The 17,914-nt window shown below is 33.6% G+C and overlaps 1 protein-coding gene across 12 annotated transcripts in view; it reads left to right on the top strand.

Moving 5' to 3' along the window:
- Positions 1-17,914, top strand: part of INPP4B (inositol polyphosphate-4-phosphatase type II B) — a 778,265-nt gene that overhangs the window by 575,422 nt on the left and 184,929 nt on the right. For all 12 annotated transcript variants that reach the window (XM_045466827.1, XM_045466836.1, XM_045466862.1 and 9 more), the window contains one exon: positions 6,555-6,702. In XM_045466827.1, the coding sequence (XP_045322783.1) occupies positions 6,555-6,702 (148 nt within the window). The remainder of the gene's footprint in view (positions 1-6,554; positions 6,703-17,914) is intronic.

Below are 17,914 nucleotides of genomic sequence, written 5' to 3' on the forward strand. Positions count from 1 at the left end.
CCTGGGGAAAGTAGTGACGGGAAACATCTGAGTTGAAAGGTTTAAGCTTATTTCTGTGGAATGTTTATTTTTACTGGGCACCGTGCTAGGTGCAGGAGATAAAATGAGGACAAGAACAAAACAGCACTGTCCTACCCTTCACAAAGTTCACACTCTAATGGGTGACCTGGAACAGTAAGTAGACAATTGTAGCACAACTGGTAAAAACCATGACAGAGCTGGGGATACGAAGTACAAAGGAGAGAAACCTGTAGGGAAGGATGAGGTGGAGGCCAAGGAAGGCTTCCCAGAGGAGGTTCTAGCTCAGCTGAGTTTATAGGAAGGTTGCATATAGCCAGAAAAGAGAGGTGTTCCTTTGAGGTGCAAGGAATGCCTTGAACAGAAGGAAATTGGTGAGAAACAGCTTGAGTTCAGAGGACTATAGGTCATTTCAGGTTGCTCAGAATGAAATATGAGCCACCATCTACCTCTCCTGGTTGTATCTTTTACTTTATGACTGAACTAGAATGAACAGAGAAAATCATGCAAACTAGAGAGAATGAAGCAAATCATTTTCTGATCACCAAAAAACTAAAACCCAAATTGTATACACTAAACTTACCAATTTATCACCAACTGGAGACTAAATGCCCACAAATATTATCTCTGTGTCCTAGTCTGACGTCTATAATAGTTTTTCTTATTCTTGGCCTTAGATTGAAGATGGAGGGCCAAGAGCTTATTGGTTTGACTAGACTAGAGAAGCAGCACTTTGTTCAAGATAGAAAATGTCCTATTTTCTATTCCATTTTTTCTGTTTCTCCTTTAAAAACAACACAAACAATAACATAAGTTAGATTTTATGACAGATCTAGAGAAAATTAATGAAACATTCTTAGGAGTTCATTTTTTTGACAACTTATTTCATCTTTATTATTTGTAAACAGATCTCTCTTTGCTGTGTTTTCTGTGTTCCTGTCGGGTCTCCTTACCGTCTCTTTTCAATAACCATGTTCAGGATGGTGTTTTAGTGATTTCTATTTAGGTTTTTCAGTTCTCATCCAGTCTTAAAAAGAGCCAACCTACATTTTGGATGTATATAAATCTAAGATATTTCCAAGTACAAATGAGGGAATGTCAGTATCTAATTGGATTACACAGACTTATCTTTAGTAAGTATAATGTAGCATTTGGAGAACAGGCAATGCATGTACATTCAGCTGAATAATTAAACTATTAAACAACTGCATAGTTAAAAGCAACAGAATGAATTCTCTACAAGAATCTGTAGGACATTAAAATAATGATTTTTTTAAGGCTTAAAGCCAATAAAGTCAGATTCCATTTAAATATGTGACTCCTACCACCTCCTGAATGCAAGAAAGTTCATGAGGATAATCACATATGAGCTTCCACTTGAGAAATATATTAAAGACAACCAGAGGAAGTAAGTGTTTGGCTTTCTGATAACTCCCTTGTCCCTAAATCTAAATTTGCAAAGTTTCTTGTCTATCCACTGACACCCCTAACACAGAAACAGGAAAAAAACAAATTCCTATGGTATCTTTCTGGTTTATCCTTTCTTACCCAGTTCTCTTGAACAGCCACATTGTTTTGTTTTTAATGTGTCGTCTATGTGTTGGCTCTGTTGAACATTACTTTGGTGTCTTTACTTTGATAATTCAGAATTGGGACAGCTTGGCTTTCACATTTTCTTAGCAAGATACCTTGTTAAAGAAGCGCTGCTATGGTGTCTGAGAGAAAACAATATAGAAATTCGAGTTGTGCTGCAATTTGGTGTGTGGGGGGGGGGGTGGGGGGGGATCTGCCATCTACTTTATGTTCCTGTGCTCACCATAGAGAGTGGACTTCAAAGAAATGTAACAACATCTGTACCAACTTAGGACTTTACTCTTAAGTCATCTCAAGACCATGATGTAGTCCAAAATATCTCTGCTACTTTTCTCTTGGCAGAATCAGTCACATGATATTTTTAGCAATTGTTTTGGCAAAAGCAGTGAAAAAAATGAAGAGCATACACACACACAGGGGTCTCTTTAAAGAATTTACAATAGATGTTAGATAGTGTTCTGAGTTGACAGGCCTATTGTATGGTCAGAAATGCATCTCCTACATAAAGAAAAACTTGGCATCAATGATGAGCCAGAGCTGAAAGTGATGGACTCATTCACACAGCTGGAATGAGTATGCAGAATTGTTGGAATTGAATGTCTTCTATAAGGAAGAAACATTAAAACAAGGTTACACAAGCATTCATAATTTATGATCCATTGTTCAGTATTTGGTGCATGAATACAATATGCCTTTCTTTTATATGAAGATGACAAAATCCCCCCATTATCAACACAGTAAGAATTTTGAGTTAAGAACATCCTATCTGGTCTTTCTTGTAACCAGTGCAATACATTTGCATAGCAGTAAAATGTTAGGCCATATTTTTTTTCATTTTTTAAGTCATACTCCATTTTATGATATTTTAAGATACCGAGTATATGTTCTTGCTTTATACATAGTAGGTGTTTAATAAGAAATGCTGCTGAATGAAACTGGGTTGTAAGGTGGACCCCACTATAGCTACATTGAGATCCTGATTTAGTACTAATGTTTGCAGATCTATGAATTTCAAGAGATCAGAACCTGTAACATGAAAGTTAGTTGGGAGATATAATTGAGATTGATCAAGTTGCCTGAATTTTTGTTTTAAATTTGTCCCAAGCGTTTTCTTTAAAAACAGTAGCATTCCCACAGAGTCCTTGTTTGATATGTACCAGATGGTCAGAGGAGAGTTCTAGAACTCATTAATCAAATTGCCCTTGACTTCTGCTTAAGCCATTTCAGTGAAGGTTGATACTTAAACACACTGAAGAGTATTAAAATAAAAACAATAAAATCAAAAGTGTAAAGGCTACTTTTGGGATAACTGAGGAAATGAAGCATTTTATGTTTTGTATCTTAATTCAAATTCTCCAAAAAAATAACTATTCTTTACTGTTTATAAAAGACAAGAAAAATGAAGGATTCTTAACCAGAGTTTGGGAAATACAAAAATCCTGTATAATCTCAAAAAAAAACAAAACAAAACAGAGGTTTAAAAGAAGCACATAAACTGAGTATACACAAACTAAGTAATTGAATATTTACTTAGGTTACTAAGCAAAATTTTGGACATTTTAGAGATTGAGTTTTTGTCTTACTATGAAAGAATGCATATATATTTCTGATCATGTTAGCTATATTAGAATTCATGAGATCCCATAAATGGTTTAACCTTACTGATAACTACGTTGAATTCAATACATACTTCCTTTTCTTCTCAAACTCTAGAGATGGAATTGAGGTTGTAGTAAAATTCTTACATCTTTGAAACATTGTCACTTTAAAAATTAATGACATAGGGGGAAGGGAAAAAAAAGAGAGAGGGAAGCAAACTATAAGAGACTCTTAACTACAGGGGCGCCTGGGTGGCTCAGTCAGTTAAGCGTCCAACTTCGGCTCAGGTCATGATCTCACAGTTTGTGGGTTCCAGCCCCGCGTCGGACTCTGTGCTGACAGTTCGGAGCCTGGAGCCTGTTTCGGATTCTGTGGCTCCCTCTTTCTCTCTATGCCCCTCCACCACTCATGCTTTATCTCTCTTTCTCTCAAAAATAAATAAACATTAAAAAAAAATTAATTTAAAAAAAAGAGACTCTTAACAAAGGGCTGATGGCGGGAGGTGAGTGGGAATGGACTAAATGGGTGATGGATATTAAGGAGGGCACTTGCGATAAGCACTGAGAATTATATGTGATGAATAACTAAATTCTACACCTGAAACAAATTTGACCATATATCTTAACTAACTAGAATTTAAATGAAAACTTGAAAAAAGAAGAAAAAGAAAGTGGAATATCATCGTTTCTTTTATAGGCTCACTTATATTTCAGATGAAAGAAAATATATCTGATGAGGCCCAATCTACAATATATATAAATAAATCATAAAATTCAATAGCAAAAAAAAATCTGATTAAAAAATGGGCAGAGAATATGAATAAACACTTTCCCAAAGAAGACATAAAGACGGCTAACAGGTACATGAAAAGATATTCAATATTACTGATCATCAGGGAAATGCAAATCAAAATCATAAAGAACTATTACCTAACACCTATTAGAATGGCTATTATCAAAAAAAAAAAAAAGAAATAACAAGTGTTGGAAAGAATGTGTAGAGAAAAGGGAACCCTTGTTCTCTGTTAGTAGGATTGTAAATGGGTGTAGGTGCTGTGGAAAACAGTATTGAGGTTCCTAAAAAAATTAAAAATAGAATTACCATACTATCCAGTAATTTTGCTTCTGGGAATATATCCAAAGGAAATTAAAACATTAACTTGAGAAGGTATCTGCACCAACATGTTCATAGCAGCATTGTTTATAATAGCCAAGACATGGAAATAATTTAAGTGTCCACTAGCAGATGAATAGATAAAGAAAATGTGATATTGATCTATCAATTGATTAATTGATCCACCAATAGATATCTATATATAATGGAATATTACTCAGCCATAAAAAAGAATGAAATCTTGTCATTTGTGACATCATGAATGGACCTTGAGGGAATTACACTAAGTGAGATAAGTCAGACCGAGAAAGACAAATATCATATGACCTCTTTTATATGTGTAATCTAGTAAAAAAACAAACAAACAAACAAAAAACAAGCTAATAGATACAGAGAACAGATTGGTGGTTGCCAGAGGTAGGGGTGGCTGTGGGTGAAATGGGTGAAAGGAGTCAAAAGGTCCACTCTTCCAGTTATAAAATAAGTAAGTCTTAGGGATATAATATACAACATGGTGACTATAGTTAATAATACTGTAGTTTAAAGTTATTAAAAGAGTACACCTTAAAAGTTCTCATCACAAGAAAAAAATTATAGCTATGATGGTGATGTCAACTAGACTTATTGTGGTGATTATTCTGCAGTACAGTATATAAATATTGAATCATTACATTGTACACCTGAAACTAATATAATGTTATATGTCAATTATACTTCAATAAGAAAGAAAATAAATAAAATTAATTTGATATATGGATCTGTGACATAATCTGATAAAACTTATAGATAATGTTTATGTTAAAAATATAATCTCTTCAGGCATATAACTCTAGATTTTATTTTAATTTTTTTTTTAACTGGGCATACAACTCTAGATTTTAAATATTTTCTCTCAACATATTGGAAATATTCTACTATATTCTGGCTTCTATTGGTGTTTTTGAAAAGTGACCACTTTGGCTAATTCTTAGTAGTGGGTAGGTAGGTATACTGGAAGATTTGAATCTAGTTGTTGAAGAATGGGATCTTTGAAATCAAGGTTTTTGATATATCATCAATTCTGACAATGATAATGTATAGACTATGCCTCTGAGAATGGATGATTGCAGAGGAATGGATGAATAGATCCTCATTTTAATGTTCAAAAAGCTATTATATATTTACCCAAGTAGTGAATGAGATACAGTCTTAGGGAGCCCTAAATTTTGAAAGGAATTTTACCTTATATATTGAGTAGTCTTGGCCCACGTAACCTGTGCTCCATTTCAATATCAAATTTTGTTTTTAATCAGTTTTATTAATAAACTGGAGCCAAATAACCATAAATATTTGACTGATGATTGACTTGATAATATATTGACCATTAAACTTTGGTGTATAAGTGAAACAAAGGCATTCAATGCTAAACAGCAGTGGCAATCAATTTCTGACCTGAAATAAATGGCTTGGGAGTGTGGTAGATATACTGGCCTCATGAAAAAAGTATCAAGCATTATCTTAATCTCTGGCCCTCCATTTTTCCCCTAAATCTATTAAAATCCTGGATGGCATAATCTTGTATTTCTTCCTTAATTACTTTCCATCCACAAATACAGTTTTTTCAGAGCCTCCTTTTCTTGTTTCTCACAATATGCAATGTTAGGAAAGTATTTTATTGACTCATTGGCACTAAAGTATACATAATATTTGAATTGTACTAGAGCTTAATCCAAGGAACCTTTCTGGCATTTAAGAAATAAACCATTTTTAGTAGTAGGGCCATTTGAAACCTCAGAAATAACATGTCAGTTGTCATCTACTGTATAAGTGAGCAAAGTTGACTAACAATGATCAGAAAAAATTCAGAAATATATTTTTCGTGTGTATTATATGTAAGTACATATATTTTACGTATATTTATAAATACATATGCTTTAAGAAAATCTTTGGAAGAGAAAGAAATTAATAGGTGGTAAATTAGAGAACCACAATAGCCACATTTATGAATTGGAATTTGATGTATTATTTTTTAATTTAATAACAACTTTATATCTCAGAAGCTACTGAAGAAAACAGAAGAACAAAATTCTTAGAAATTCAAATGCACTAATGAATTATGATAAAACCAAATTTTGATTAAACAAATAATTAGAGTGGTACCATGATTAATAATTATGTTAATTGATCTTTATCTAATGTGCATGTATTTATAATTTAACTACTAACCTTTTATTTTTTTTCTTCCCTCCCAGTGTTAAAGAACCCAGTGTGTAAATTATATAGATTTCCTACATCTGACAATAAGTGGATGCGAATCCGGGAGCAGATGTCAGAGAGCATACTTTCTTTTCATATTCCTAAGGAATTGATTTCTCTTCACATAAAAGAAGACTTGTGTAGGTAAGAGAAAATAATTTATGATTGTCTTTCACATTATTTTTTCTACAAAACATTTTTTCTCAAAGTATGATTATAACACAAAAATCTAGACTTTTACTGCCCAGCCATTAGCCTTGTATGGCTGTTAATCATTTGAAATGCTACTAGTCCAATTAAAAATGTTCTTTAAGTGTAAAATACACACGAGATTTTGAATTCTTATCACACAAATATAAAAAGGCCAATTTTATAATGAAATTACTAAAATTTGGGGCATATGGAGGTTAAATAAAATATTAACTTCACTTGCTTTTTTAACTTTTAAACTATGACTACTAGAAAATTTAAACTTACATATATGACTCTCACTTATTGCTTCTATTTATTTCTATTATATAGTTGGTGTGTATCCAGTAATCTGAACTTTGACGTTACTAATAATCCTTTTGTCTTTACCTCATCTGCTTATGATTACTGTTTCTGTAAGAAATGCCTCCTGGGCTCTTTGGACTACTCACCTGTAACAAGGCTTTCAGATATTTGTTGGTCTAAAAACTCTTTTAGATGATTCATAAAGTATGCTATATTAATGGACGGTGTTGTTATCTGGCAAAATTAAATCCATTGCCATAGTAAAACAGAAAGATCTGGGAACTGTTTGTTAATAAGAATATCTCTGAGCCATGACAGATCAAACAATTTGTTTTTCTGCCTTATAAACCTCAAGTGACTTTAAAAATGCTGAATACTACATTATACTAAGCACTGTTAAGGGCCTACATTTCAGAAAATTAGCAGATACTTTTGTAACACTTGTAATTGCTGAAATACATACCTAAGTGTGGAAATGTCTAAAATTTGGATTTCTGGCCTATGTTCACATTAATACACCAAGTTACTTAATAGTAGGTACCCTTTCGGTAGATTCTACAGTTCTCAAGGATATCATCTTGATCTAAAACAGTGAGCAAACAATGGACAAAGCAGGTCAAAGCTGGCAATATTGACAGTATATTTTAGAATAGGAATGACCGCACAGATACTATATTTCTATGTGAGGAATAAGTAAAAGAAAAAACACAGAGCCAAGATTTTAGAGAAAATCAGATAGGAAATTGGGTTGTAAGGAAACAACCTGGACTCAGGGAAATAAATATTGAAAGAGGGACAAGGAGATATATATTTGAGAGTAGGAGAGTGAAGATAATCAGACCACAAAAATCAGACAACAGGTATTGACTTGGGTCAAGAGAAGCTGTAACATGTTCAGGAAACTAAGCAGACTACTTATAAGAGCCAGCGGCAAGAATGAATTAATGTAAGCCAAATTATTCAATATCATCCTTATCTATAGCTAGTACTAAGAGTATGTAATGAAAACAACAAATTCCTAGGAAGGATAAACAAGTTTATAGAGTTTGGATCTTCAAAGTCATAAAAGAATTCTCATCCTCAGCATTGTTGTATTCTAGATTATTGAACACTAAGAATTATTCCCACTAGTGTTATGTAAAGATCACATTTCATATGGAAGTTTTATAGAGAGTAACTGTTCCTCACAGAGATTATAGAATAAGGAAGGACTCCATAAACAAGCATGAGTTAGAGGTCATAGCACCTTTATTTCAGCTGAGAAGAGGAGTTGCCAGAGGTGGCAGATTTAAAAAAAAAGTAGAGTTAGGCCTTGCCCTAAAAATGGCCCCTGAAAACTCCATCTAAGTTAGCCAGTCCTAAATTCCCACTAAAATGTCTTTATAATGCCAGTACCTTCTGGCCTGTAAGGTTTCTGTTGAAAAATCTGCTGAGACTCTTATGAGGTTTCCTTTATATGTAACTATTCTGGATGCTTTTAAAATTCTTTCTTTATCACTGATTTTTTCCATTTTAATTAATATGTGTCTTGGTGAGGACCTCCTTGGGTAAATTTTTCTGTGGGATCTCTGTGCCTCCTGGGTCTGGGTTTCTGTTTCCTTCCCCAAATTCAGGAAGCTTTCAGCTATTAGTTCTTCAAAATTTTTCTGCCTTTTTTTTTTTAATCTCTCTTCTTCTTCTGAGGTCCCCATAATCCAGTAGTCCCATTAGTGGGCACTTACCCAAAGAATACAAAACAACTAATTCAAAGGAATACATGCATGCCTATGTTTATTGCAGTATTATTTACAATAGCCAAATTATGGAAGCAATCTAAATGCCCATTAGTAGGTGATATATATCTATATATATATCTATATATATATAGATATAGATACAGATATATATATATCTATATCTATATATATATATCTATATATATATATATATACACACACATCTCAGAATATTATTCAGCCATAAACAAGAATAAAACCTTATCATTTGCAACAACATGGATGGATATAGAAAATATAATGCAAAGTGAAATAAACCAGTCAGCAGAAGACAAATACCGTATGATTTCACTCATATGAGGAGTTTAAGAAACAAATCAAATGGACAAAGAAAACAAAAAGACAAACTGAAAAACAAACTCTTAAATATAGAGAACCAACAGATGGTTACCAGAAAGGAGGGATTGGTGATGGGTGATAAAGGTCAGGTGATTAAGAGTACACTTATTGTGATGAGCACTGAGTAATGTATGGAATTGTTGAAGTACTATATTGTATGCCTAAAATTAGTAGAACACTGTATGTTAACTACACTGGAATTAAAATTTAAAAAAATAATCTATTAAGACACAAAAAATAGAAAATTATGACCTTTCACAAAACATGGAAATTGATTAGCATACCACAATATTAAAATTTTAAAAATAATAATACATTATTATTATACAATATACTGTTTATAACATGATGACTAATTATTAGGCTAGTGTTTTAAGGTTTAGCATCTTAGTTGATGGACCACTAATGCTGTTTATCTAAAAATACTGCAACATAGTAGGAAAGAAAATGAAAAGACCCCTACTATTGTTCCAGTCTGTCTTTTGTCATCAGTTTAGAGACCCCTTAAAGGTTGATCAGCTGACCTTCTGCATGTCTACTACTTGTGAATCTTCCACAGTGCTATCTTTAACCCCTATCTTTTCTTCACTCCAGTTAATATCTCTCTGTCTATCCATTCACAGACAGTAAATCCCAGGGGGAATTAATGGGTAGGGAGTAAGGAGAAAGCAGCCATTAAGCCATTAAAGTTTAGTATGCATAACCTCTGTAATTGGTTTTATTACTTTTTAGCACACCAAAGTGTTGTCCACTTACCTGTTCTCTTTCTATCTCTTTTTCCTTTGCACTTACAGAAAAAAAAAAATCCAAACACATAGATAGGCCTGGGGGCAGTTTTGGTGGACACAAAGGAACAGTGAATCCAAATATGAAGTTGCGTTGCTAGGAAAAAAACTAGGAACTTTCATCAGTATACACTGGGAATTTTTCAGAGAAGAAAATCCAATTTCAATCCTATAGAACTCAATTATATAAATACCTGATAGATCTGAAAATTGGCTAGACACTGTAAAGACCAGCCTGTTTCATATACCTTCTGCTTTCTCCACCAACTTTTCTGTGTAAATCTCCCATAATTAGTTTTTAAAAATTCAACAATGAATCTTTAACATTTTATAAAGAATAAGAGGGAAAAAATCACACTTTTGTGAAGACACAAAAGGGAGATAAGGAAAAATATAGGAAAACTGACTAGCCATCTCAGTAGAGTGTAAGAAGGTATGGTTATTAGGAAGCAGAATCAGAAACCCATAAGAAAAGAATTATTATCCTTTAGGGAAGATGTTGTAAAGAAACAGATAATGGAAGGAATAATGAAATTTTAAAATGCAGCAACCAACTGAAATCCAGAGAGCCAGAGAAAACAGATTTGACACTGAGAAATTGTATCAGTAATGTGGAAGATAAATATGATAAGTTCTCCTCAAACACTGAATGAGGGTGAAAAAAGTTCAGAATGATGGGAGAAAAGATGTTAGATATACAAGGCACAGGGTTGGGCACTATCAAATAATTTGAAGTGCTCTTAGGGAGGAACAACTCATGCAAAAGTTTGAAAGAAAACAGTAAAAAGTTACGCAGCTTTGGTGGGTTTTTTGTTGTTGTTGTTTACATGCTAAAATCAGGCTAACCTTACACTTCTCTGCAGAAGCCAATAGAATAGCATCTACTGATTTTTGAGAGGAAAAGGCTATGGCCCCACTTTATTGTATAGGGCAAGGTTATGAATATTTTATGAATGAAGGCAATGGAAGTGACATAAATATGCAGGAGCTCAAAAAATGCCACTCAGAAAACTTTCTTAAAAAATTTACTTGAAGACATATGCATCCAACTGAGAAATTAATTTAATTAAGAATTATTTTGGGACATCTGGGTGGCTCAGTCAGTTGAGCATCCAACTTTGGCTCAGGTCATGATCTCATGGTTCGTGGGTTTGAGCTCCATGTTGGGCTCTGTGCTGACAACTCAGAGGCTGGAGTCTACTTTGGATTCTGTGTCACCCTTTCTCTCTCCCCTCCCCTACTCATGATCTGTCTCTCTCAAAAATGAATAAACATTAAAAAAAGACATATTTATAGTGTACTATGAATTGACATAATATATAATTATATTACATTATACAATGTATATGATATAACATAATATAATAAATTAAGAATCTGAGAGTGGGCCTTGTCCTGCAAAAAGAACTTCTAACATTTCTCTTGGTTGGATGGAATCTCCAGCCTGGACAGAGCTTTACTCTGAAGTTCTTTTCTCAGCTTCTTTTAACCCCAGTCTTACTCAGATCCCAGAAAGTACTTTACTCACCTCAACCTTCCTCCTAAACCTCATAACTTAGATGAACTGTGTTACTTTCTTTGATGAAGACTGCGGGTGGCATAGTGCTGTTATCTTTTAGTACTTCTAAACAGTACAAAGCACTTCATTTGCATCCTTGGAAATCTGTCCTGGGAAAATTATATTATATTATATTGGATTTTTTCCATAAAAAAAATGATATATACACACTCTAGAAAATGGCCAAAAAAAACCCAGTAAATTTCCTCTAAATCGACCACCCAGAAGGGATATTGTGTCTTTATTTTTTATATCTACTCTCATTTTCATAAGTCTTATTGTGGGAAGCAGAATTATGGTACCTATGACCATCATGCTCTGGTTTCATGGTTAATTTTCCTTGCACATCTGAGTTGTATTATGAATAAATCTGTGATTCTACTATATGTTAAATAAAAGTGTAGGACACTAAATAGTGAAAAATATTGCATCTTAATTTTTATTGATATATAAATAACTAGAAGGAAAAATAGACTAGAAACATACTAGAGCATTAGTTACATGTATATGAAGATAATAAAAATGGTTATCTCTGGATGATGGTTTTAGAATAGTAATTTTCTACACAGCAATAGAAAGCAAATACATAAACTCTTACAATTAAAGAATAGACTTGCCAGCTAACCATATCTTGATTTCTTTTAATTTAAACAGTTTACATTCAAACATCGAAGTCTATTCAAAATTTAGTTCTCCCTCAGACTTGGTCTAAAAATTGTGGATGACTGTTTTGTTTTTTGTTTTTCTTATTGTTTTGTTTTGGAAAATTACCATTTAGAATTTAAGTTTTCCCCCTTCCCTACCTCAAGAAAATATGTAGGTAAATGAGGATGGGCTTACTCTGTTTTCATGGCAACTGTGACAAAAGGATTCTTGATTCCTTGCAGTGTCTTTTGGATGCCTAGTGGTTTCTATCATGGGCTGACAGGAAACCACTGAAATGTCATGGACTCTCCGTGGCCTTTTGGGGTACTTTGAAAGTTTCCCTTTATTTTGAGTTCAGTTCAATATTAATACTTTCAACATTTTTGTTTAATTGTTTTACATTTAAAATTTTAATTATCTGGTGGGGTGCTTGGGTGGCTCAGTCAGTTAAACTCTTGGTTTTGGCTCACGTCGTGAACCCATGGCTCCATGGGTTTCGAGCCCTGCGTTTGACCCTGCGCTGGCAGCGCAGAACCTGCTTGGGATTCTCTCTCTCTTCCCCTCTGTCTGCCCCTCCCCAACTTGTACTGTCTCTGTCTCTCTCAAAATAATTAAATTAAAAACTTAAAAAGAAATAAATTTTAATTATCTGGGACTTATTAGATTACATTTATAAAATGAAATGCCAAATTAGCTGCATTTCTAAAAACTTAGTATTTTCAATATCACTTTTTCAATGTTCCATTTCTCTTACCTCCTTATTATACTTGCTAGTTTCCATGTTTCTCCATTGTCAACACCAAAGTAATTAAGAAAATTAAACAGTGACAACAACAAAATTACTTTTAAAAGAACTGAATATTTGGAATCTTTGCTCTTTATATTCAAGAATATGGCCTGCTAAAATCTTCTTTTATGCATACAAAACACTATTTTAGTTTTTCATGTATAAAAAAATTCTGTATGCTTATTGTAAAGATTGATATACTTTATTTTTATTGATTTTTTGAAAGAGAATTCTTGTGGACTTATCAATTCTAGTCTTCCTGTTGTCTTAGTTATTTCTAGTTTTGTCCTTATTATCTTCTTTCTTTTTTTGAAACAGCCTTTTGCATGAACTATGTGCTGTTGTTTTTTTCTGTTTTGTTTATTTTTCTCTTTTTTGAGACATTTGATATATAACATTATATTAATTTCAAGTGTACAACATAAAAAACTCATTTATTCATTTTTGTACATGTTCACTCCACCTGCTCTAATCCCAACCACCATCATGTATTGCCTGCGATAGTGCAACAGTCTACTAATGGCTTTTCTGCCTGTGGCTTTATCTTCTTAAAATCCATGGGTCACATCTGATTGAAAATACTATAAAATTCAGATTTCCAGTATGAGTTTTCTTGAGACAGCCTTGATATTTAATCTCTTGAGACCCATACTACAATTATGTGTTGGGAAGGGAAGGGAGAGATTCTGCTTACAAAGTACTCACTGTAACACCTTGCTTTTGAGAAGCTTACTGAATTACTTAATAATCATGATACATACAGGGTTAGTGTTAAAAAACAGACCAGTTATTTGATCTAGCATGCCTGAAGGATAAAGGGAAATGGCAACTGGCTTATTTATTATGGAAAAGAAATATAATGGAAAAGAAAAGAAGAATGACATGTTAAAGAAAACTCAGAGATTCTAAATATGTAGAAAGCGTGAAAGCGTGTGTGTGTGTGTGTGTTTATGTGCATCTTTGCCTGTATTTATAATGCTTTAAGTTTTATTGTCCTTCAGCTTGGCTTGCACACAAACAAGTCATGTAGGTCTTGCCAAACTACCACCTATAAAATTTTTATAGTTTGTTCTAGTGTTGCCACATATTTTGTTTATGTTGAGTGTTTTCTTTGGATTTTGTCCTACTTTAAAGGTTTGCTGTGCTCAGTCTACACTGAAATATGTTAGTTACTAGATAAAATGCTGGTGTTTGTAGAGCTGAAGCTTCATGACAGCTACAAATATATAAATCATGGTGTGCATACACAACCATTTGGACGGGAGGTTCTATGGCCATATAGTGTTTGGCTTTATATTAAAAAATAAGTGTACATTTCTACACTATAAAATATATGAATACCTAGTTTGGTATAACAAGTTTTAAATAAATGAAATATTTCAGTGAACATAAACACTATGATCCATAAAACTCCCCAGGGGAAAAATTAGTTTGATTTATGTCATTCATTTTTGTCTTTTGATCTCATGGGTGGGGAAAGAGAAACTTTCTGGCATGTACATTGGGAGTTTAGAAGAAAAGATAAGAATATTTTATATCAATGAACTTTAAGGCTTTCTTAGGTTTTACATAAAATATAAATATTATATGTATGATGCAGAGAAACAATCTTGTAAATAAAATATAAAAAATATGAACCAAAATACTTTAGTAGGGAAAAATGTGATAGTGTTTGGGACATACAAACTTTCAAGTTTTATTACTACCTCTTAGGGATAATGTACACGCTTTGTCTTATATATTAGTGTTTGTAAATATTGTACATATACTAAATTTATAGTGATAAAATATTTTATATCAATAAAGTTAAACAATTTTTAACACTGTATATGTCAAGTGTTCTGTATTCTATAGCTCTACTATTATAGATATTAATATAGCCATATTATAGCTACATTATTATTATTATATTATTATATAACTATAAGTGTATCTATGTAGACATATATCTATATCTTAAATCTATTTCTTGAACATAGTGTATTCTTATATATGAAAAAGGTTTTTTGGTAAGATATTTTGAAATTCCAGGCTGAAAGCCTAGCTGTTGCACAGAGATAGATGTTTTAGAGACATGTTCTACATGCTTACTTAAATATTATCATATGCTGTTAAATTGGTTTCCTAAGCATTATATCTAGTTTGAGACAAATGCAGAAAATATTTCTCACTTTCTACCTTATCTTAATGCATTTTATGAATCTCATATAAAAGTTAATTTTATTTCAAAATGATAATACTACAGAAGTGCCTTTTTTTTAAAGTTAAGATTATGTATTAAGAATTACAAACTAAAAGTAGAATATATTCAGGTAAATTCTTGTTCAAAAACATCCTCATGATACAAAAAGACACACGGTAGGATTATACAACATAGTGACCCAGCCTGTGCATTCGACATGGTGTAACATTCTAAAATATAATTTATGTACCTTGTTTCAAGATTTATTAATCACCAGACAGGCTTCGCCTTTACATGGCCTAAGAGGCAAGCAGGACCTTGTGTCTACTTACTTCTCCAGCCTCATCCCCTGCCTTATTTAATCTGGTGTGGCTGAACCACATGCCTTTTGAGAGGTCTGTCAACATTTGCATTCTTGAATAAAATAAAGGCACACTGAAAATCTTTACTGACCTTAAAAAAACACTGATCAGTGGTAAAAGTGATAGGGAGCCAGTCATTCTGCTTAAATCTCATATATATCAAATAGACCTCAAACTGATGAATCTCATAGATGTTTTATAATGTTCTCTTCCACGTTGTTTCTCGTGGTACTTTTTTTCTCTGTCTCTCTTGCTTGCTCACTCTGAGAAAAATCTTTAGTCCTAAAGATCCAAAAATGAGGAATAAAAAATATTACATGAGGACTCCACTGGTGATTCATATCCAATTAGTGTTATTTCTTCTGTTCATTTTTCTTCATGCAGTGTTGATGCTCAGTTGGAATACTATGTGGTGTGTTATTTATCATGGAAAGTGCATTTGCCCTCCCGCCTCCCAGGATCCAGGGCAGATGCTGTGTGCCATTAAGTTCATTGTTATGGATTCTTGGTATCATTTAATGAGAGGTCCTGTAGAGCACTTAGTATTGTCAAGCTGGCGATAGAAATATGTGTTTTATTTTGCTGTTTGAATATTACGATATCTGCACAGGAGCAAATATGACAAAACTCATTGAGAGGTTTTTTTTCCCTATTGTGCCAAGATTATTTAAAATGGACCGAGCAGGGGAAAGTGTGCTGTAATGGTAAAAACACAGAATTGGAATTACTATGGACCTTAGTTCAAAAACCTCTGCCAGTCAATACATGTTTATGATTATAGAAAATTACTTAATCTTTCAATTTCTACATTTTTGTAGGTAATAACATTATCACTTGTCTTATAAGGCCACTGTAGTAATTAAATGAGCAATCAGGAGACTCTAGGGTTTTGTTTTGAGGTGTGTGTGTGTGTGTGTGTGTGTGTGTGTGTGTGTGTAAGTACAGCTCTGGGTTTGAAAGCTGGCTTTCCCAAACTCTACTTAATAGCTATGTGACATGGCACGATTAGCTACGTGACATATAATAGCTATGTGACATGGCCTGCTACATGCATTCATAGACCTTTAGTATGTGGAAACCAGTCTTACCATCCATGTAAAAAATTACATACACAGTAGACACTTCATATAGCAAACCTATTGCTATTGTTGATCTTAGCTGAATGCTATAGTGCTTCAGACACACATCTGAGTCTATAATTTATTTTAACCTCCTCTAGCTTACTAACCTGGCACATCTCATAGGTATGTGCATTATGCGTTACCACAAATTTCCAGTGGGCAGAAAAGCAGTCTGGGCATGTCTTCAGCCACAAAGCTGGTGTGTTTGGAGCTGAAACAGTGATTTTGGAATGAGAATCAGGCTGCAAATTAATTGGGGACTTCTAGGCCACAGAAAAGGAAGAACTTGTCAATTTTCTTGTGTTATTTCTAAAATCTAGCATAATATCTAGCATATAATAAGCCCTCAGTAATGCAATATTTTTCCTAAGAATAAGTGAAACTGTTATCAGAGAATGATATGGTTGCATTTAGAAAAAGGGAGGAGGGGCACCTGGGTGGCTCAGCTGGTTGAGCGTCTGACTCTCCTTTTGGGCTTGGGTCATGATCTCACTGCATTGGGCTCTGCGCTGACTTTGGATTCTTTCTGTCTTTCTCCCTCTGCTCCTTCCCTGCTTGCGCTAGCTTGTGCTCTCTTGCTCTCTCTCTCTCTCAAATAAATTTAAGAAAAATGGAGGCAAATGTAGAGGGATAAAACAATGTAGGTGATATTGTTGTTGCCTAGGCTGATAATTATAGTGGCTTAGACCAGGGTGGTAGTGGGAGAAATGGAGAAGTATACATACATCTGTGCATTTTTAAGCAGCTAAAATCAACAGAACTTCCTGACGGATTATATCTGGAGGTAAAGTGCTCAGGATGACTCAAGCATTCTGGCCTGCATGACTGAATAGATTGGTATATGTCGCTGATAGTAGGTGAGCGTGCAGTTTAGAAGAAAGAAAGGAGTCCTGACAGGTTCTCAGCTGGACCATCTGGGTCTGTGCTATCCAATACAGTAGCCATTTGCCCCATATGGCTATTTAAACTTAAGTTAAAATTTATTAACATTAAATGAAATTTAAGATTCCATTCTGTAGTTACCTTAGTCACCTTTCAAATGCTCAATAGTCACATATGACTAAATAGCCATCATATTAAATAGCACAGCTATCGAACATTCCTATTACCACACACAGTTTTACTGGACAACACAGATGTAGAATAAACAACAGTGGCATCTAAAGAAGGACTACAGTATAAAACTCTTTCTTCCTGCCTGTTAGAATTTAGTGTGGAGAATGAGAAAGGTGACATCAAGCTTTCTACTTTACATTTGCAGGTAAAAGATAAAAGGTTTTCTTATTCTGTTTTTCCAAGTTGTATCA

The sequence above is a fragment of the Leopardus geoffroyi genome, chromosome B1 (genome assembly GCF_018350155.1).
Source record: "Leopardus geoffroyi isolate Oge1 chromosome B1, O.geoffroyi_Oge1_pat1.0, whole genome shotgun sequence".
Taxonomy (NCBI): domain Eukaryota; kingdom Metazoa; phylum Chordata; class Mammalia; order Carnivora; family Felidae; genus Leopardus; species Leopardus geoffroyi.